Source organism: Chelonoidis abingdonii, chromosome 5 (assembly GCF_003597395.2).
Source record: "Chelonoidis abingdonii isolate Lonesome George chromosome 5, CheloAbing_2.0, whole genome shotgun sequence".
In the NCBI taxonomy this organism is placed as follows: Eukaryota; Metazoa; Chordata; order Testudines; family Testudinidae; genus Chelonoidis; species Chelonoidis abingdonii.
The window spans coordinates 57,287,795-57,310,766 of NC_133773.1; the positions used below are offsets into that span (position 1 = coordinate 57,287,795).

At 39.3% G+C, this 22,972-nt stretch overlaps 1 protein-coding gene across 1 annotated transcript in view; it reads right to left on the bottom strand.

The window, feature by feature from the left end:
• Positions 1-15: 15 nt before the first annotated feature.
• Positions 16-22,972, bottom strand: part of ZNF827 (zinc finger protein 827) — a 133,296-nt gene continuing 110,339 nt past the window's right edge. Inside the window, exons 9-14 of the mRNA XM_032764889.2 lie at positions 14,653-14,790; positions 12,891-13,059; positions 11,249-11,415; positions 7,372-7,563; positions 7,102-7,279; positions 16-1,900 (exon numbers count right to left, since the gene is read on the bottom strand). Of these exons, the coding sequence (XP_032620780.1) occupies positions 1,093-1,900; positions 7,102-7,279; positions 7,372-7,563; positions 11,249-11,415; positions 12,891-13,059; positions 14,653-14,790 (1,652 nt within the window). The 3' untranslated portion in view covers positions 16-1,092. The remainder of the gene's footprint in view (positions 1,901-7,101; positions 7,280-7,371; positions 7,564-11,248; positions 11,416-12,890; positions 13,060-14,652; positions 14,791-22,972) is intronic.

Genomic DNA, 22,972 nt, shown 5'->3' on the forward strand with positions numbered 1-22,972 from the left:
CCTGTAAAAGAAATGTTTTCTTCCTTTTTTTTTTTTTTTGCAAGTGAGGAACAAACTAGTGCAAGACTAAAGCACTGTGCAAAACTGCCTTTTTTAGTCTGAGTATTTATACCCAGAATTTATCCATATCCTTTTTTTTTTTAATCCCCTTTGCTGGATTTAACCACCATAGAATTCTAGTTATACAAGTTGTTCCTGCAAACTAAAGGTAACCACTGCATTAATACAGTATAGATATATCTATATATATATGCCCTTCTAAAACAAAAGATGTACACTATGGGCCAGACTCTGATCTTAGTTACACCAGCGTAACAGTAAAGGATCTGGCCCTGTGAATGTGTGTATACATAATGCACACACTACAGGCATGTATATGTATACACACACACACTTCAATTTCACACTCTCATTTTACAGTGCTGAAAGTAATTTCTTCCAGATCTGTTCCACCTTAATCCTCAAATCTTTACAACTGATGATCTGAGGACAAGGCACCAAACACACGATAGAAAACTGCAAACAGCACTGAGCCAATATACCAATCCTCACTGAACCAAGCATTGCTCTTCTTAACAATCACAGAGTTACAAAATTCTAAAATGAAAATGAGGGTTGGGGGAAACAGAAGGAAGGAGGAAAGCAAATGAAAAGGGCATTTTAAAAAAATAATTATTAAATAAGCCAATACAAAGGATGTGCAAAAGCAATGTCATGGCACACTACAGACAAGTTCTCTTTCACACATTCACACTCACACACAAACCAAAAATAAAATGCATCAATATGTAATCTTACAAGTGCTGATTGCCATTAAGGACACTCTTGTTCAGCTTAACAAGACAAAATTGTTTCTTAGATAAGAGTATTGGGAACATGCCTCTGAAGGTAGAAGTATGCAGTAGGTTCACCTCTCTGAAGATTTAATAAAGCAGCTTTCAGGTCAATGCAATAAGTATACACACAGAGCCATTTTCTAAATCTTACTAATGATATATAGTACAAGTGTTCATACCTCTTCAGTCTAGGTTTTGCAGCAATGTATACCTGCTGGGTTTGTTGGGGTATTTTTGGTACAGAATGTAACTGTCCTCAGACAGTTTCTGCCCTTTCTGTTAGTCCAAGGTAGGCGAGGAAGGAGTGTTTAGGTGAGGTGCCACCTAGAGGTGCAGTCTGAGGTCTGGGTGGATGGAACGTGAGATCAAAGTGGTTCTTGGGGAAAAACGTTGTTAAGGGAATGAGATGGGCAAAATCAGAGTTCCAGTATTTATCAAAGCACAAAGAGGTGCCATTTATGGCCAAGGCCTTCACTCCCAAGTTTGGCTCTGCTCCACTGCTGTGTGCAGCTGACATGGCCACCGTTTGCAGAGCCTGGGAGGCAGACATGACTGAGAGGGGTGACAAGAGGTTCCTAGAGCTATTGACTGTTAGGAGAGGGCTGGCTTGCTTAGAGGTTGAATACTGGCCCTTCTTCTCTTCTTCGGGGCAGTCCCCATTCTGGTGCTTCTTCACGTGGCGGCTGAAGACAAAAGGGTGGGTGGTCTTGAACAGGCACTCATCACAGCTGAAAGTCTGGCGTGGAGCATGCTTCAGTTTCTTGTGCAAGTTGAGATTGTCTTTGCGTTTGCAGCTGTAGCTGCACTGGTCACAGTGAAAAGGGCGCTCCCCAGTATGGACACGCACATGCTCTATCAGCTTGTTGGCTGTCTTTGAAAGATAGCCACACTGGTCACACTTGTAATGGTTACCAAGACGATGTTCCCGGATGTGCATTTCTAGCTCCAGCTGATTTGCTTTCACTGTCTGGCAGATCCGACACTTGTACTCCATCTTGTAGTGGGTCTTCAGGTGGCATTCCATTGCTGCAGGGCGATTAGTGGAGTAAATGCAGAATGGGCACCTATCAAAAGAACAAAACCAAAGAAAAGACCGACAGTCAGTTCTGAATAGAATTTTTTCACCTTTTTCTACCCATTGACATTCTTGATTTAGCTTCTCATTCAATCCATTTGAGTCTAAATACAGGGCAAACAAAATTATTTTTCAGTTCATTTTAGTATATTTTGCTCTTCTTAGCCTATGCCTCTAGAATAAAAATGTATGAGCAGGATGATTTACTGCAGCAGGGCTAACTTAATCCTAGGAAAACACTGATTCATCCCACAAAAGTGGGTGTTTAATCTTACTTCATCTCTTAATGGAAAGGGAGTTTGTGCAGAAATGTATGAATGTCCACTTGTGTAAAGTAAGAATAAACTTGGCATGCACAAAACCAAACACACACAGAAAGAGAATGTCGGGAATTCCTTTAAAATAGCTTTCAAGGATAAACTGACAGTGTACTAAAAGAAACAACAGAAAGTTGGTTTGTTAGTGGGAAGTTCAGTCAGTACTTACTCTGTTTACCACACAAACGAAAAGGTAACTTACTAGTAACTGTAGCTTTTTTTTCAAGTAGATTGTACTGATCCCCACCCCTGGCACTGAAGACAAAACTCAATGCAGAACACACTGAAGTCAGTAACAACTGGCACCAAGCGTAGGCTCCCTTGTGAAACTGAATGCCACAGCTCCACTCCCTTCACTTCCTTCCACTTACTCAAAATCTTTGATAAAAGGACTAAAAAGAAGTGGGGTAAAAGGTAGGTCTATACAATCTATGCAAAGAACTACAATTTCTGGTAAGTAAGCTACCTCATTTGCGTAGTGTCTGTAATTGGGAAATTAATTAGCAGCACTAACTCAAAAGAGATGGGTAAAAGTGGCTGGCAGTGTTTGCCTGAAATACTCCTCCTTGTTGGCAGATCTTGATACTGCTGGGGAAAATTGAGTGGGTTCTGCTGACTCATTGAAGCAAGTGACTCATTAGTCCACCTGGATATTAGGGAGGTGGTGGTGGTTCACTATAAAGGGAAGATCTAGGTTGTGGGCTGAGTAAATCAGGAGAGAGGAACAACCCTATGTGGCTGAAGGTTGGTTTAAACATTGCGATAGTTAATTTCTTCATCAATAAAACCAAACCAAAGAAAGTGGGTGAGTTTTGACTCTATTTACCATGTGCACTGTATTTGAGAGGAGGCTGGAGAAGGTAGCTGTTTGCAGTGGCTCTGAAGTATATTAATTAAATTAAGATTGCAGAACTGCTCTCCCAAACTTGTCTTAGATCTGCATGTCAAGCTATAAAGAGTAATGCTAAGTAAAAGTATGACTAGAGCTCCAGGTAGCAGCCTTACAGATACACAGAAAATATATTCCATTTAGCACAATCGCTGAGCAGATACCATCTCTTCCATAGACTTGTTAAATCTACAATAAAAAATCTAGGAGGCATACACAAGTTTAATTTTATCTAACCAAGTCACCTTTAAACATAGGGAGGAAGATGATGACTAACAAAAAGACAGATGGATAGTAGCAACCAATCAATATTCTTGGTCCATAAAAATATGCTGATCCAAAAAAGCAGCCTTGCAATGACGATGCCAAAGCAATTAACTGTACTAGAACCAAGGATTCTGATGTCAAGGCAGCACTCATACGTCCCTTTCTTGGTGCTGACTCCTCTTTGGATCGGAATCTTAAGATTTCTTTCTGGATGAAAACTGGAGGAATAATGATTTTCCTCATCTTTCGCTCCATCCTCGGTGTTGAACAAGAAGCAGAAAAGTACAAACCTATTTGATATTTAGATCTCTTTGGGTTTCTTGAATGCCTTCAGAACAAAGCTTTTTATCAGATTCAGCTCTCAACTTGCCTCTATATTGTGTAACTGAAGAAGGACAAGGAGATAACTTAGCTGGACTGCCAGAGCTAGCCTGAAGTATGCAGTATGTAGCTTGTCTCTCTCTGTCAGAAGTTGGTCCAATAAAAGATATTACCTCGCCCACCTCATATGTCAGAGCTAACCTGAGAAACCTTCAAAGCTCCTTACATCAGGAACACTTGAGTCAAGATTCGCGGTCTTTCCTGGCACAGAGAATAGATTCAGCATAGATTACACCCAGGGACAAAAGGCAACTGGTATGTGCAGCCGAGACAGATGTCGTGTTCTTGCAAGATGCATACTGTCTAAATCTGGTTTTCTTCCCAGATTCAGTCATCACATCAGAATCAAATACAGACCCCTGACTGATGGAACTATTGAGCTTGATACAAGGGTTTGATTGGCAGATGGAACCAATCCACCAAAATGCGCAATGCACAGATTTAGCTAAACTAAAAATGGTGTACCTTATCGCTAATGAAAACTAAACCAGAAAAGTATTAATGTAACATTTACAATACACTAACATTAATCTGGTCAACAAATACAACAAAAAGAGGGATGCAGGGAGTGGTTGTGTGTTGAACCTTACGGTTGAAACAGTTCTAACCTTACTGCCTGAAGTGGCTGGAACAAACAGAGGAATGGGACGTGAGTCCTTATATAACATCACATCGAATGTTTAGCTCCAGGAGGGGGCATGCATGCATACCCAACAGTCACTATTTGCCTGAGTGTTCCAGCTTTGACACAAAGGTTTGTGTGCACTCTAGAAATAGGGGTCTATACAGACAATTCTCAAAGGACAATGCTTATTTCTTAAAACTAATGAAGGTTTCTTAAAAGGAAGATTGGTAAAAGGAACAGACAAATTGCAATTTAATGCAGTAACCCATGCCCAACTCAGACACGCCTACATAAATCTGTACTTTTTCCTGGACAATTCTGAAACTCTTTCAATGTCCTCAGCTATGCACAAAAATTGTATTATCTACATTATGAACAGGAAATACAGCACAAGTAGTTCTATCACAGAAAAGTAATTTAGACACTTACAGTCTGTTACACTGTAAGGACATTTCTGTGACCACTGCCTTGTCTCTCAATTGCAGCTCAAGCAAAGACAAAGTTTTTTTTCTGACTCATTACCAATATCTTTTCAAGCAAGTTAATCCACTTAAATGATTAAAGAAACTGCTGTATTAGCGGAGGATATCAGGATATTTTGAAAGTACCATATATACTCGTTCATAAGCCAATTTTTTTTCGTAAAAAAGGGAAGCACCAGAGAAGGGGGTCGGCTTATGAACAGGTATAGAGGGAGAGGTGGGACACAGCCCCTGCCCCCAACAGAGGGAGCAAGGAGAGGCAGCACAGCCAAAAAGGAAGAGGCGGGTCCAGAGTCTCTCTGCTTCTGGCCACGCTGCTCTCTCCGCAGCCTCCAAAGCAGCTGCAGCTCCGGGGCTAGCAGGCTGCAGCCGTGCCCCTTGGCCCCACCCACCAGAGCAGGCTGTGGCTGTGCTGCCTGGCCCCGCCTGCTGGAATATGCTGCGGCCGTGCCGCCCGGTCTGGCCCACCAGAGCAGCCTGTGGCTGCGCAGCCCCCCTGCCAGAGCAGCTCCAACCAGGCCAGAGATATCCTCCCCTGGTCCTCCCCAGATAAGGTGGGAAGGGATGGGGGGGGAGAGTGTGGGGGTCCCCAGCTAGGGGTGGGGTCATGTGGGGTGGGTGGTCACAGGGGTTACTCCCCTGACCCCCAGCTTCTCTTCCTCGCAAAAATTTCTGCACCAGTTGCTGTCCCGGCCCGTCGGGGTAAGCAGCTGGCATGCTGGGACACTTTGTTTACTTAGGTTTACCTCTGTGCCTGCAGATGCTTGAGGTAAACAAACCAACTCGGTCCATCAGCGGCTTATCCTGATGGCCTGGGAGCCAAAAAGTTTGCTGACTCCTGAATTATAGGGTTGGCTTATGAACGGGTCATAAAAATTTTCCATTTTTATTTATCCATCTTGTGGGGGTCAGCTTATAATCGAACCAGCTTATAACTGAGTATATACAGTATTTGTTAGTGGTCACCTTATAATTTATAAATTAATTATTAAAGCCTGTGACTAGCCTATAATTGAAAAACAATATTATAGTCTAAGAAATAACTGAGGGAACATGAATACAAACGTACAGCTAAACTACTTCCTTTCTTGTTACATTTACAGATTCTGTATTTTTACAATAGAGAACACAAAATTAATAATATGAAACAAAAAATACTGACACATCAATGTATTCAATACTCATGCAGCTAGAGAGGACAACAAAAATTACCCAGAACTGAAAAGATACTTGGAGAGGGAAAAAACCCAAACCAAAACACTGGAGAATATCTGCTTATGTTATTCACCTGCATTTGTAAAAGGGACATTTCTTCAGGTATTAACAGGGAAAAAAACAGAGGCTCTGTGTATTCACTATGAGAACATCCACTTCTTCCCACTCTCCCAAAAAAACTTTAAAAAGGAACAAAAATTAGGGATACAGAGTCTTGGGATACAAAAATCTTTTCCATTTTGAAAACAAAAACATGCATGATTACTGGTGAAGATTGCCTTTGCATTAGGAACTGAAAAAGGCTGTAATTGGGAAAGTTAGAATGACTTTATACTTTGTTACATAAAGAAAAGCTTGCAGACTGTATCTGAGCTAGCCTCAGGGTAAAAGCCTTTGGTTTTTAGATTATTTTTCTTTTTCACTTTTCCTTTGAAAGGCAGGCTGCAAACTAAGTGGAATAATTTTGTCTCCCATTACATTTGTGGCATCCACTGACCACTGCTTTCAAACCCAGTGGTTGGTTCTAAACTATCCTTTGCCATCATACCTACAATACACTTGGCAACAATTAGGCTGCTGGTGTGTGAGACCACAGCCTACCATCATGTCCAACACTGGTTCACTGTTTCCTTGTACTCCTCTGTCTGTCTTGTCTTTCTCCAGTTGTTGTCTCTTGTCTTATATTTAGATTGTAAGCTCTGCGGGGCAGGGACTGTGTTTGTACAATGCCTACCACATTGGCATCCTGGTCCATGACTAGGGCTTTTAGGCACTATGGTAACACACATAATAAATAAATACATAAATAAATAATAATAATAATATAATAAATTTAACTACATTCAACTGAAAGGGCTGGGGCTATGTTACCCAATTAAAGATAAAAATGGTAGCCCTGACTTTGGATCATCAGACATTAACTAACCCCTTCTAAATTATTTCCTTTATTACCTATCCCCACACAGTACTGGAGATGCTTAACACAGTAAAAGTTTGTGTACTTGCTTTCCTTACTTGAGCCCACCGGTGGGGACAGTGTGGCATTTCTTGTGCTCCAATAATTGCTCAGGTGTCTTCATGAACTTATGGCACACGTCACACTCAAACATCCGTGTAATCAGGTGGATTTGCAAATGGCGCTCAAACATGTTTTTTGTTTTGCAGACAAAGTTACAGAAAACACATTCAAAACCTGAAAAATGAAAATACAGACACATATTACCCAAGTTCCATCCAGTTCCCTTGCTTGGAAGAAAGGAGTCTGTCTGTTTAACCAGCTTTTACCTTTCTCCGATTTCTCTTCAGTGTTCAGTAAGGTCTGGCTACCAGGCACTACGGAAATTACTAGTAGGTTATTTGAACCCTTGGGTTTTTGGGTAACGTCTGCATCTTCTTTGCTATTGGCAGAATCACTAAGTGCTGACAGAGATGACGAAGAAGGGCTGTTTGATTCACTGAGTGTTTTCCGCTCTTCACCTGAAAAACAAGAATAAAGTCCACTTGCTCATTAGTATAAGGGGAAAAACTCAACCTCTGTGATAGATTTCCAGTTATCCTATCCTATGTGTTCATAGGTTCAAAAAAAGTGACTTGTGTTAAAAAGAGAAGCAAAGTTATTTTGAACTCACAGGTGAGCTTGTTTAGTATAAATCAATTTGTTCTTAAGCATCATGGCTACATTGCCTCCCTTCTGCAGGCTCCCTGTATATTCAGATAAGCACCTTTCCATTTCCAGAAGTGCTTAGGTGTCTTACTCCCATTGATTTCATCTTCATCTTTAGGTGCCTACATACCTGTAAAAATTTGATCCTCTCTGCTTAGGTGCTAGTGCACTTAAAACTAAAAGTACCATTGTCATCTATTACATAGCACAACAAACTACATTTGAGATAAATTTGGGTTGTTGACAGCTGTGTAATAGTTTGTGTTATAAAGATGGAGTTTATAGAAGACTTCCGTGTTACTGGATGCATGAACTTAGTAGTCTTCTCTTAAGGATTGGTTATCATTAGAATCTTTTAATGGGGAAAAACTAATTTTAGGAAAAAGCAAACATACACACAGACTTCACTCAACTGGATATAGAGTTCGAATCAGTCAGGGATTTCATGTGTGTACAATAAGCACATAACATTCCAAAGGGCGCCAATTCAGAAGAGCAATACATGCTAGTTAAGTCTGGAGATTAGGTTGTCTAGATGTTGTAGCATTGGACTGGGAGCAAAGAAGATTTGGGTAATAATCTGCAATGAACCTTATTTGGCAATAGGCAAATTATTGAACCTGTTTATGACTCAGTCTAATCAGTTGCATAAAAAGCAAAACCTAACTAAAATCCTAATCCTAATATGTGATAAGATTTCTTAACTAAAGTCTGTATCCTGCAAACACTAATGGACAGGCTTAACTCTAAACGGATGAGTAGTTTCATTAAGTCAGAGTTAGGTTAAATACGAGGATCAGAGTCTTCTCAATCAGCAGCTAAATAGCTGAATTCAATATGATGAATGGAAAATATTTTTTAAGATAAAGAGTCATCAGAAGACAACAAAATACACAAATATTTGTAAAACTGGATTTGATATCCAATACTTGAAATATTTAAAACAAAAAATAAAAGAACCAGACAGAAAAACTCATGGTCCTGTCCAAAGTTTTATTCTTTGCCTTTTCAACTGCTTTATTATCTTTTATATCTGTCTAAAACAAACTGTTCAATTTACACCATTGTTTCTCTTAGGGGTAAAATGGTGATTCCATTTAACTGGAAATCAAGCCCAGAATAAAGCACATCTGTGTAAAATGAAAGCCTTCTTAACATCTGTGCCATGAGCATCACTTACTGAACCCAAAACAGAAAGTTCAAAGCACAATGACTCCATAAAGAAATGTGCTTCATTTTCACACAGAACAAAGACCTGCAGAATGCAGAGATGCCAAATTCTGACTCTTGGATATGCACTCTGGAAACATAATTTATGGATGAGATCTGAAATTATTTTTTAAAACAAGGTACGTTAAAGAGGCCATCCTTCGGGTGTGAGTTTCCCCTGAAACCCTGCCACATTTAAATTTACTAGGATACTCCTCTCCAGCTTCACCCAATACAGATTAAGTTTTCGATGAAATGCTGCAGTGATTGACCATAAAATATATAACTAAAAATAAGTACCTATAACCAGTGTTCACAGAAAACACTTAGAGATGCATATGGATGCATAAGGCAATTTCTGAGTTCGCATTTCTTAAGTTCTACAAAGGTTTGCAGAAACACCATGTTGGATTTGTTTTATGGGCTTCATTTTAAAAAATGGAAGCCCTTAGTTCTCGTACAAAAATGCAGGTGTAATTTGTCATCTGCATATTGCAGAAATTGTATGCACAAATTGGGCAAATATGCCAAAATGGCTAATTACCTACCTATCTGCATTTACCCAAACCTATTTGCACACCGGTCTTGGGCCTCAAGTTTTTAAAATATGGGTCCAAATGGCTACAGTATTATTGGAAACGTAGAGGAAGCAGGGGAAGGAAGACGTGAAAGAGTGAAAACTTGCTCTATGGGTCATTGATCTCCTTAGAGAACAAAAATGTGTAACAGAGGCATTTCCTAATTCTGACTCTAAAATGATATGAGCTTTTAACACAAAGACTACTGCACAGGATAGCTGATTCCAGAAGGTGTAGAAGCATATAAATCTCCAGAAAGTCTTTGCTGATTTCTAAATTGAGAATGGTACACTCCTACCATTTATGACATCAGCAGTAAAGCCCTAGGAATAAATGCAGGCTTATATAGAAGAATAATGGATACAAGCAAAGTTACTTGTGCTTACCGCATGCATATATTTTAAATACAGCTTTTCAATATTTAACGTTTTTAAGGTATATTTTTCAGCACTGGACACAGCACATTAGGAACTCATCTCCCACTAATTAATGAAGGTTTCACACATCACTTGTGCAGAGCTAAAACTGTACACTTTACGGGTTGTCTGGTCAGAACAGTGAGTGTTTGAAGGCACCTTCTTCGTCAACAATATATATGCTTTCAGCATACTTTCAAGTCATAGTGTTTAATTTCATCAACAAAGGCTCCAATCCTTAAGACACTAGAATGGGACTCAGCAGATCTGGGTTCAATTCCCAGCACTGCCACAGACTTTCCATGTGACCTTGGATGACAATCTCCATTTGCCTCATCTGTAAAAGGGGGATAATTATAAGGGTTTTGTGAGGATAAATTCATAATGTTTGAGAGGTGTTCAGATACTATGAAGATGGGAATCATATCAGTACTTTGCATCAGCACAGAACCCTCTGTGGACTTTCATTGACTTAATGCAACAATAGAAATATGAAGTGCATCTATCTGCAAGTTGAAGGGAAAAAAATCCAGCTGTACTCCTCGTAGAACTGCAAAGCCAATACAGTGATGGAAGAGACAGCTGAATTCATTCTCCCTAATATAACTGTCTACAAAATTGTCAGCTAGTTTCTGATGACAAAATCCTTATGATGGGTGATACTGAGAGAGAAATTAAGAGTTTTCTAATTTTCCTCTCCTTATATTATGCCAGGCTTCATTAGTTGGAATAAACATATGTGGTTTATTTGAATATTGTCATTAATCAGAGGTAATGTATAAGTTCTTTTCTTCTGCTGGTAAGTGAACAGAACCAGAGACACACAGAAGTCAAAAGCATGACCTGTTCAATTATTTAATATGATGTTGGGACAGTAAAACAACAGTTGATCAAAGCTCTAGCAACAAAGTGGGGAACAAACTCCAAATATTGGCACAACTCAGTACAATTTTAGTATATTAACTACATGCCCCAGATTGCAAGAGTGTAACACCCAGAAATCACCATACAGCTACTGAAATCAAATTACATTTTAATAAACCAGTAAACAAATAAATAATAAGTAAACCAATAACCTGTGATCTTGACAACTTTAACTTCATAGAAGTCCTTTATTTATGCCCCCTGACTGCAAAGTGATCTCCCCAAGCAGACTTCTCAACTTTGTGGGGTCATGACCATAATTAGTAAGAATTTCAGCTGAGGAAAGGAGTGTTGATAGAAGTGTGAATGATTGCACTGAAAAATGGGGGGGAGAAGAGAGATCACAGGAGCAGAAAGTGCTGTATTGTCACCTGTGTGCTTGGTGCTGACATGAGCCTTCATATCTGACTCTTCCATGGTGACAAAATCGCAAGCTGTGCAGCAAATAGAAAACATCCACTGCTCTTTATCCACGTGAAGGGACATATGACTGACAAACTGGACATTCATCTCTGTCTCAAATCCACATACATGACAGCTGCAGACAGAAGGGAATTAAAGAGAAAAAGAATAAGAAACATTAAAAAAAAACCCATAACAAATGTACAAAGCTTCTACTTATTTTCATAAGAAAACTCTTGCTTCACTAATCTCTTCTCTACTGTTGAATTTTCAATGAGAAATTCTTTTGCCGGCTGAACTGAGGGCCATGCCAACCTGATTAAAGGGAGGCCCAATGCAACAATCCCAAACATGCTATAATGATGCTAAATAATCATAAAGTTAATTAAAAACTACGGATTCCAGATGCTGCACATCACCTAGCTGAATCCTTCGGGCAATAAGATGTGCTGCAGTCTTGCCAAGATGTTTAGGAGGGCTGGTATACTGACAAACTGATAGCTTGCTGCACTCTCCAGGAGCCATTCTCAAGCCCTGGAAACAGTTCCATGTCAGATCAGGATCTCCTGCAGAACTGCCTGACTTTCAGAGTACAAGCAAGCAAAAATGAAATCAGGGATTCCTTCTACTTGACTGGACAAAAGCAATTATCACCTATGCAAATAATGAGCACTGATGCAAATTTTACAACCAGCAGATAACAACAATGATGTTCAGAGGTAATAGAAAGGAACTTATAGTTTAACTTTCTTTACTGTCTTCCTCTTGTTTTAATTAAGGCATTAATATTTTAAACAAAGCCAGAACACTGAAAACAGTCTTGTACTTGCAGAGGGATGGATGAGATAATCTAACAGGGCTCGTGTATTTCTGATTTCTGTGACTGTAATTAAATCTGTTCCCACCACTTAGATTGAAATAAGACTGATTTTGTAATCTATATGTACACTAGCGTTCATATCAAAGCTTGAAGAACATGTGATAGTGCTTACGTCAGTAATAAATGCCTGAGCAACACAATTGTATCTGTATCATTCTTTTATCACCATGAGTTTTCCTAATGCTCCTATTCTCACCTCCATAATTTTGGCCTTCTTTATTATACAGAAACATTCCTTCACAGGTAGCTGAATTATAAAACATACCTGCCTAAGGCAATCAAAGAGAGAAATCAAATAGAGGAAATGTTTATATGTATTACAGAAATTTTAGTTGCAATGATTGAACTACTTGCATCAAGTGGAAGGCACAATAAATTACCTCAAATGCGTGTACACACTAGTAAATTCACATACGTAAAAGGGAACTTATTAGATGTATGTTGAACATGTGATAGAAGTTCATGAGGTATTTAAAGGCCTATCTGCCTTTCAAAGCCATTTAAAAAGTGCACAATCTTTCAAAGTGCCTAGCATGGCCTGGAAGCGTGACATAGCCAGCTGGGTTTTGTTGCTGAACATAAAGTCAGATGTGGCTAAGCCAAATACTTCAGTCACATTCTACCTTAGAACAAAAAAGGTTCATCCTCATAATCTGTCTTTAGCACGCAGACAGGCATATAAGACATTTGGATTCTGGTCTCTCGTGTATGGCCCTCTACTGGGTCCTCACCTGTAATAATAAGGGTGCTTCTTTCCACTGCCTTCAGAAGTGACAGCGCTGACAATGTCCTCAGTGTCTGTACTCACTAACTTCACAGAATGGACAGTCAGGTGCTGGTTCAGATTAGCACGGCACTTAGCAGCATAGGGGCACAAATGGCATTTGTATTTTCTCTCTTCTGAAAAATAAACAAATCATCTCGAGTGTGTGTATCAGTCTTAAGTGAGGTATTTTAAAAACTTCATTTCAAATATGCAAATATGCTTGGGTTAAAAAGTCTGAACAGATGTTAGAATCATCCAGGCTGACACATTTAGAAGGTTAGAAAAGAGTTATCAGGCTTCACGATAGTAATTTATATAGATAACTCATTTTCAGCTAATTTAAGGGTATTTTTGAAATTTGGTCTAAGGATTGTATGAAGTTTAATACAAAACTTTTTATGTTGTGGAAAACCGGTGTAACTGCAGGTCTGAGAATTTCCCCTCAGCCACTATAGATTCAGGTCAGTAATGTGCAACTCACTTCTTCACCTAGCACTTTTTTTTCTGTAGGGTTGACGTTCTTGAAGGTGGTTGTGTGCATATTATCTATCTTTCTATCTATGGAGTTTGATGCTTATTTACCAAAACTTGTAGAAAAGCATCTGTATGGGTAGTCAAGTTCGGAACGCAAGTTAGCCAAAACCCCTCGAAGAACAATAAAACAAAATCCAAACCAAACTCCTCAGCAGTTTCTGATGCTTCACAATTTTTAAATTAACATCTCTAAATCTTGGCGACAAAGTCATCACACACAGCAGGTCTTATTTTGTATTTACTTGATTAAAAAAAAATTAAACATTAAATTGCCCTTAAAACCTTTCCTCTTTAAGAAAACCTGCTTCACTTTTGGAATACAATAATACAAGGTGCAAGCACTAACAGCCAGATTCTGAATTTCTCTCTAAGACAAAAAATCACAAAACCACAGAAAACACCATTTGGGGATTTTCTAGCATGGTCATACTAAGTGGTACTATATATACCAGCATTATACGAACAATATTTTTCAGCACTACGTTTGACATTCTTGCTTCCTAATCTTATTAATTTGTGCATTGCATCTCAACACATTTGTCCTTTTGGCCTGAGCTTGAGACATTCTCCCAAAAAAGCGTGCACCATACACGGGCTGCAACATCTGATTAGACAAATCCTCTGTATAAAACTAGTGGGCATCGAGTCAGATCTTCAGCTGATTTTAATAGATCTAGCTCCACTGATTTTATGGAAAACGGTGTAGTAGAAAAGAGTCATCCTCTACTCCCTTCACTTGAGCTAAAAGTTCATGAAGGTGAACATCCCAGAAGCTAACTAATATTTGAAACACTATGGGCTGTCTCTTCTGCTGGTCACTAAAGTTTAAAGAGCCGTTCATAGAAACAAAACCAAAACAAAATACAACTTTCCTCCTCTCTTTAGAGCCCTGTTTACAGGCTTGCTTAATTGGTGGTAACCAAAAGGTAGTTTGATATTATCAGAACCTGGCAACTGGACAAATTCCCATTTGACCATTTGTTTTCTAAAATGGATGATGGTTGGGCCATAATGAATTAGGTTAGCTCCTTGAATTTTTAGCCCAGTTCTACTTGTCTTCATCCCAAGTGAAGGGAACAGAGGACATCTCTTTCCACACCATTGTGTTTCCTTGCAGTGAAACTTGCCTCATGTTTTTCTTGCAACAAACTTGCATGACACTGTAAATGAGAAAGCCAAAGTGTTTGATTTACCTGTGTGCAGTGAGAGATGTCGGGACAATGTCTGCTGTCGGCCAAAAACTTTTCCACACACGTCACAGGGAAAGAGCTGGTCATTAAATTTCCAAGCTGGCAATCCATTTCCTGCATCCAACCCTATCCTTTCTGTGTCTATACCAAAAAATGCATAAATACAAAGTCTTATTTTAACTTAAAGAACACTTAGATTTCACTCCATGGACTACTTTCATGTGTCATGTAAAAGACAGCACTCTTAACCCTACATTGCTGTTCATGGTGCATGAGTTCACATGAACTCTGAAGCAGAGATTAATTTAATCTGTAACCTAAACTGCAAATATTCCTCTGTTCCACAATCCATAGCAATGTGAGCTTCTGATACAAAATCCCAAAGCAGGGCTTGCACAGAACGAGAACATCCTTGGGGACCCTGGCAGAACACGAAAAAAGCAATGTTACAGATGACTATAAAAGAATAGTATAGACGGTAGCAATAATCTGATAAAACCTCAAATCCATCATAAAACTACAAAAACAAACAGGCAATAAAAGATGCATTTTTGTTTTGTTTTTATCCCTACAAAGTCAATAAACTTGCTGCTGTACAGACTATCCTAAGGCAACTGAGGTTCCACCACACCAGTGTTACTCCTCTCACCTAGTATACAAAGAATTTCACAACACAATATGTACTGTATTTTTTCCCCATCAAAAGCCTACTGTAGCTCTGACTATTTTGTATGGCATCTTTCCAACAAACTGTATTGCAAAACACTTTAGAGTTACTATAAAGTTGAAGAGGCAAACCGTAAACAGTAGAGAAAGAGGTACAGGCAAGAGAGAGCAGAGAAAAGCACTTTAATTCTGTTTTTCTAAATAGATCATTTCACTGGCCTTTTCACTTCCTCTCAGTGCTTGGGGGGTCTCTCCTTTGAGGCGCTGGTAAGTTTTACACTAATTTTTATTATTCACTTTCTCAGGCAATGTTTTCAAACATTTTCATTTTTATTGGCTTACTTCTTTGGGGAACTTTTGACAACTGGTCAGTTCAAAACTGATTGCAATGTTGCAGTCAGCTAAACTAAGACAGCAAAGCGTCATCATCAGTTGATGAAGGTTGAATTGTGGTCCATCCTGCTCCCAGGACCCTTAGGAATCAAAAACTTTCAACAGCTTGGTGAGTTCTGCTTGTCTTGCACTAAGAAGCTAGGGACCAGGAGTGAATCATCTTTAGAGAAGAGGGAGTTTTAACTACTTTAAGACTAGATGAAATCTCCATTAGTGAAAGTCTGTTTCAGATGACAGAAAATGCAGAGGTGGAGGCTCTCAAACCACCAGACTGAGGGGAGGGATAGAGAAAAGAGCAGTGTTAGATCCTAGGGAATGAGGGGGAGTAGAAATAGATAATGTTCACAAGATAAGTTAGAGCAGCAAGGCTACAGAGGGCAATTTTGAACTGGATCCTGAAACAAATGGAGAGCCAGTGAAGTTTGAGGACAGTGGTGATGTCATCTTGCTTCTTCGTACTAGGGTTTCCCAGTTGAAAAGGGACTCTGGTGGCTCCAGTCAGCACCACTGATAGGGCTATTAAAAGTCCGGTCAGTAGCACAGCAGAGTCCACAAGAGGAGGGATAGCTCAGTAGTTTGAGCATTGGCCTGATAAACTCAGGGTTGTGAGTTCAATACTTGAGGGGGCCATTTAGGAATCTGGGGCAAAAATCTGTCTGGGGATTGGTCCTGCTTTGAGCAGGGGGTTGGACTAGATGACTTCCTGAGGTCCCTTCCAACCCTGATAGTCTATGATTCTAAGACAGGCTCCCTGCCTGCTGTGGCTCTGTGTGGCTCCCAGAAGCAGCGGCATGTTTCTCCTCCAGCTCCCGTGCATAGGGGCAGCCATGGGGATTCTGCATGCTGCTCTCATTGGCCAGGAACCACAGCCAAAGGGAGCTACAAGTGGGGAGCCTGTGGATGGGGCAGCACGCAGACCCACCTGGCTGCACCTCTGCATAGGAGCCGGAGTGGAGAGATGCTGCTGCTTCCAGGAGCTGCTTCAGGTAAGTGCCACCGGATCGTGCATCCCTGACCCCATCCCACACCCTGCCCCAGCCCTGATCTCCCTCCCACCCTCCAAACTCCTTGGTCCCAACCCAGAGCACTCTCCTACATCCCTCATCCCCAGCCCACCCCAGAGTCTTCACCGCCAGCCACAGCCCTCACACCCAGTTCCCTGGCCCAGCCCAGAGCTCCCTCCCACACTCTGAACCCCTCATTTCTGGTCCCACCTGGAACCCACACCACCAGCCCAGAGCCCATACCCTCTCCCACACTCCAGCCCCCGAGTCAGCCCGGTGAAAATGAGCGAATGATTGAGGGTGGGGAAAGTGAGCAACAGAGGGAAGGGGGATGGAGTGAGTAGGGGCAGAGCCTCGGATAAGGGGTGTGAGAATGGTGTCTTGTTTTGTGGGAGTAGAAAGTTGGCAACACCACTTCATACATGTCAGAAGCCGAGCATCAGCATGCTATGTCAGAGGAGACGCTTTTACACAATACCTCGTTAAGCAGGAAGAATTCTATACTTAGAAGTACACAAGATCAAATAAGGAATATGTACTGGGTAATGTATTCGGCAATATTTTGTTTGTTTTGTTTAAGAGCCATCATTTCCAGTCAGCATCCCTTTGACTAAAAGACCAAGATTCAGTGGGACTTTCTACTCTATTCTACACCATCTGTGGGATTCTAGATGTACCATGTGATAGCTAACAAGTCAAAGACTATAGAACCAGTGTGTGTTTATTTAGAGCAATAGAGGAAATCTGGGTTGGGATTTCCTGTTAAACGGGTGCAAGGAGAGGAAAATACAGTATGACTCACCCAGGAGCTGAGATGAGACACAAAGGCTGAGACATTGTAATGTCCTGTAGGGCTCAAGTTATCACTGCAAGTCCCTGTCTGCACAAAGCAACGAGGCACTGAACCATGAGCAGTAAACATCACACTAGCACTGGCAAAGCTCCCATGAACCAGGACTCCCTGCAGTTGCAGGTTTGGTCTCCTTATCTGTGCCAATTCTGCTTCCGTTTATAGAACAGAGCTGGCTGGGCAGCTTTTCAGTTGAATGAAAAATTCCAATACTTGACAAGTTGAGTAATAACAGAAAGGCTCTCTAGTTGGGAGGGGGGAATTTATGTAGTTATTATAGCATGTTTTATTGGCGGTCACACCTATCAGCACCACCACAGTTACATGTTATTGGTCGGGGGGTGGGGGGGGTGTTTTTGTTTTTGCTTGATACCATATCTATTTGTACAACAGGGACTTGACATTTGATAGAGGCCTTTGGATGCTACTATAATATAAATAAATAATAACTTTTTCTAGTGAGATGACTCATACATCTGTGAAATCAGTCATTTTGTAAAAATTAGTATGAAAAAGAATGCAGACCATATATGTCACAACTTCCAAGAACATCAATAAACAACTCATTTGATTATATTCTTGAGCTCAAAACAATGAACATTTTGATTCTGCAGCAATACTATGGATATTTTAATAGAGCTTTCAGAGTACATAATTAAAACAGTGCTTCAAAGGGGTAATATGGTCATAATTATAAGAAAAGGTCAAGAATGTGCAGGTTTCTTCAATAGCATCACAACAAAAACAAATTAATTGGGACACATATTAAACAAGCAGACTCAAATAGAAGTAAATACATCTCTTAACAATTCCTTCCAGTATTAGTCATTGGCCTTCTTTTATCTCTCAAGAAGCTGAAATACAATATCCTGTTCCCTATGCTGGATTTATATCTATCAGAGTTGTAGGAAACTCATAGAAATCTTGAAAAAAATATCCATTTTCAGATTATCCAGAGCTGTTAAAAACTAGTTCCATTATGTAGAATAGGATACTTCTGATGCTTTTAATTATTTAGTTTTATTTTAAAACTGTACTGCTGGGTTGCAACCTTCAGTGATTTTTCTCCAGTAGCGGCTGAATCACTTTCCTGGCTGGGATACTGCAAAGTATTCTAGTCAGCGTGCCCCTTACTTTAGCTATCATGACCAAAGTAAGCATCTGGTGCAATGAGGTGCTGACCACCTCCCACAAGGTTCTTTGAGCTCTTCACTCTCATAGAAATCAATCACTTTGAGTGATTTCATGCTGTGAAAGGACACTATTTGTCATCCATGGTAACCAAAGCTCTTTGTCCAAAGAACAGGTACAGCAAACTTTCCCACACCCACACCTCACCAATGACCTGAAGTATCAGAGGGGTAGCCGTGTTAGTCTGGATCTGTAAAAGCAGCAGAGAGTCCTGTGGCGCCTTATAGACTAACAGATGTCTGTTAATCTATAAGGTGCCACAGGAGTCTTTGCTGCTTTCAATGACCTGAAGAGTCACTTCTGGTGGTGAGTGGATAGTTCAGTCATCATATCTACTCAATTCTTGGTTCCTCTGTTGGGATGGCAAATAGGGGTGCTGATTAGTGCCAGTTGTGATGGTGATTTTTCTGAAGTGGGTACGTATTTACCAACTCAGATACCACAGTATTATGGTAGATATCTTACAAATAGTTTAGATGGAGGATCAGTCAGTCAGACAGGAAGGAACTGGGTTGATACCAACTGATGTTGCATAATAAATCACCATTATATGGTAGCCTTCCCACAGAAATCCATCTTTTATCAAATTTTGTGTTACAGACTGTTCCTTCACTAAACACCAAAAGAGATTTTTCCCACATTGTGTACAAAATACTGATAATGTACTATAGATAGGGAGAAAGACAGGCTCATCTGTTAATTGAAAAGGTACTATAGACACTGGGTGAGTAAAGAACCTGATCTAACAGGCATTTTTCTTCTGCAATTTCTTTGAATCCATAATTGTTTTGTATGCCAAGAAATCCTTACCTTTTTTAAAACAGGTAAGCGTGTTTGATGAAAGATTTCCGATTTAAACCCATATTTAATAGCAAAAGTACTGCTGGAAAAAGAGCAAAGTGAAAGGCAAATTTCAAAGCTTTAAGTGTAAAATACTGATGTTCCCAAATCAGAATATACTGTTATGTGTAGACTTAAGAGTTAAAAATGTTTTAAAACAAAGTACTCTTGGTGAAATGCAAGGTCTCTCAGTGCTACTGGAATGCAGAATTTTAAAAAGTAATAATATATAGTGTTCTGAACTCATGGATTTAAAATGGTTTTGAAGTGTAAATTTATGGAATTAAGACTACACACTGTGTACCACATTAAAGAGTTAATGTGTTACTTAAAAAATCCTGAATTTGAATCTTCAATAAATTTCTTGATAAAAAAGTAGTAAAATTTGTTAGCAACGTTTCTGTCCTTTATGCTACACCCAGATGTCATTTTGCCACCAATCCTACTAATTTCATATTGACAAGCAGCGTAAGGCTGGTGGCCTGAAAAAGGGCTAGAGGAAGGTGGGAGAAAGCCCGAGTCAGTATTATAACTGCAAAAATTTGCCACATTATACTGAATATTTCATGTCAATTCAATGGATGTTTCACGTATATTGGCAAGTTTGATTTTGTATCCTCAAATTAGTGACATTGGTATGGATAGCATATACCACCATCCCTTATAAAAAGCCTTTAAGATGACTTTTGCTTGAGAAATGCTGAGAAAGGAAGCTTTATTTGGTTGAAGGTAAAAGCAAAGAAGAGAACAAAGTATGATCTGAGTACATAAATCAGCATTGTACATCACTGCTGGTAGTTCACAAAAGGGACTATACCGACTCTGGTTTTAGACTATGAGACACGATAGTTTGATTATTTTCTTTTTCGCTTTATTTAGCTGTTTTTACATTATCGCTTCACAATGTTTTAACTGTATTGTATTTTAAGCTATCATATAGCATCAGGATTACCTTGATGGGGGAGACAGTGAGAATGATTTATAAATAAAATTATTATAAAAGAATAAAGCTATGGGTCACCAAAAAAAAAACAAAAAACAAACACATGAAGGAGAAATTAATGTTTATACTTTTGGTTCTTTCACTAGCTATACCAACTCTCATCCTAAAACCCACATAAATTTCTGCTTCAATGGGTTCCATTTCAAACCTCCACACAGTCACAAGTAATCAAAGGTTCCCTGTTCTGCCAGCAGTGGTCCTAGCGGGACAAAGCAACCTGCATGGGCAGATCCTTACGTCCATGTAGAGTCCCACTTGAATGAATTATAAGGATTTTCCTGTGCTACAAATACCCCCTGAAAAGGCTGAAATTAAAGATGCCGATGAAGCCTAAACAGGCGCTTTTAGCATTTACAATATCATTCCTCTGAAAATGTGTATCATTTTTTATATTTAAGAAACATTTGGAGTTGTTGATGTAAGGTTACAACTTCAGGATGGGTTCCACACAAGCAGACTCACTTCACATGGTCAAGTGGAAGCCAGGGCAGTGATCTTGAAGATGAGGTGAAGGTCAGAAAGAGAAAACTGTGATGGAGAGATCAGAGACAGAGCAGTGCTTAGTGAAAACAAGATTGAGTGGCCATTTTGATCAGTCCTGGGTTGAAGGTTAAATGGGGAGGTGAGAGTAGGTCAACATGTATGTTTAAGTAACCAAGAATGAGACAGAGAGGGAGAGATGGATATCAAACTCTGAACAGAAGGCACAAGATGGAGGGAAAAGGCAGGAAAAAGAGTAGGAAGTGGGGAGAAGATGGAAATGGCAGATGTGTGTGTGTGGGGGGAATTAACAGTAGAGCTATGCAAACAGCATTTTTCAGTTCACTGGCAATTATGAAAAATTGAAGACATTTCATTGTGGGCCAAACAAACAACATTGTTTTAAAATGTTCAGTGAATCAAAAAATAATAATAAAAATTAAAACGTTGTTTTGAGTCGACCCAAAACAAAACGTTTCAATTTTTGAGAATTTTTTAACTTTCAATTTTATTTTTCAATAATTTTAAAGGAAATTTTGAAACAAAAAGTCATTTTGAATTGAAAACTCAAAATTCAGTTTAGAAAATATTGAAACTAAAAGTTTAGGTTTTTTGGAAATATATCATTTTTTTTAAAACAATTTGGCAAAATTGATGCAAATTTGCCAAAGGTTTTAGTGTCACCAAATTCGCGTTTTTCACCAAAAAACTTTTGGTCAAATTTTTTTGCCCACACCTATCACATTTCTTAGGGAACAACTCAGGGCAATGTCAGTGAAACAGAAGCCACTTTGGGAGAAAGCAGCTGAAGAGGCAGTGTCAAATTGAGTAACCAGGTTTCTGTGACTGCAAGGAGACAGAGGCCTGAAAACAGGTGTAGCACAGGTAGCTGCTGTGTACGCTTCCCATGCACGTACGATTCAACTCCGATCTGAAGGACCACTTTGGATCAAGAACAAATATTTCACAGAGGTCACTTGAAAAGCCATCAGATAACTTTTGGTTCCTTCAAATGCCTCATATTTACCATTCAAAGAGGACAGAATACTCTGTATATACTGTTGCATTTGTATCACCAAGGCTTGTACCACTTGAAAGCCTAGTTCTCTTTATTTTCTAAAGATGAAAAGTTTAATAAAAGTTTTATTCAGAAAAAAGTTGTTGTAATATTCAATCAGTCAAGCCAAAATTGCTTTAAAAACATGCATTTGGAAAATCTCCTCTCCACTCTTATCATTGCACTCAACTAAGATATTTCATTGGCTCTCTGTTTTTGTGCAGTGCCTCATTTGAGATTTCTTTTTTTTGCTTTAGAAATTTCCACTTACGTGCTTATCCATCTTTTGTGCCAATAGCACAGCACATAAAAACTGACTAGAGAACGCCTTTCCTGAACTATGCAATTAAAGTACTACTGCAAATTTGGTCTCTAAAAGCCCACAAATTACTTACAAACTTAATATATTGACTGTATGAAGTTTCATCTTCTCCAAATACAATATTTCTTACTCTCATTCCCCCACTCACTTTCAAAGTGATTCTACCTGCACTGCCAAAAGTTATGTTGCTAGTAATCCAGTTAAAATAAATTGTGGATTCTTTCCAGATATTGTAGTTCCTTTATAAAATACGCTTTCCTATTTACCTACTGTAATTGTGGGCCTGGGTGAATACCGTTTTCATTTATCATTGTCACTACCACACTGAACTATCTAGTCCTTTATTTTTGGATAATATTTTTAATTGTGAACAGAATCATCTGTGGAATCTTGTTTTATATGAGCAACTTTGATTTTTTTTACTTTACATTCCCATATGCATCTCCTTAATATTTTTTTAAGAGATCCTATTTCTTAACCTCACTTCAGCTGAAATACTATAAGTTTGTCTTCTTAA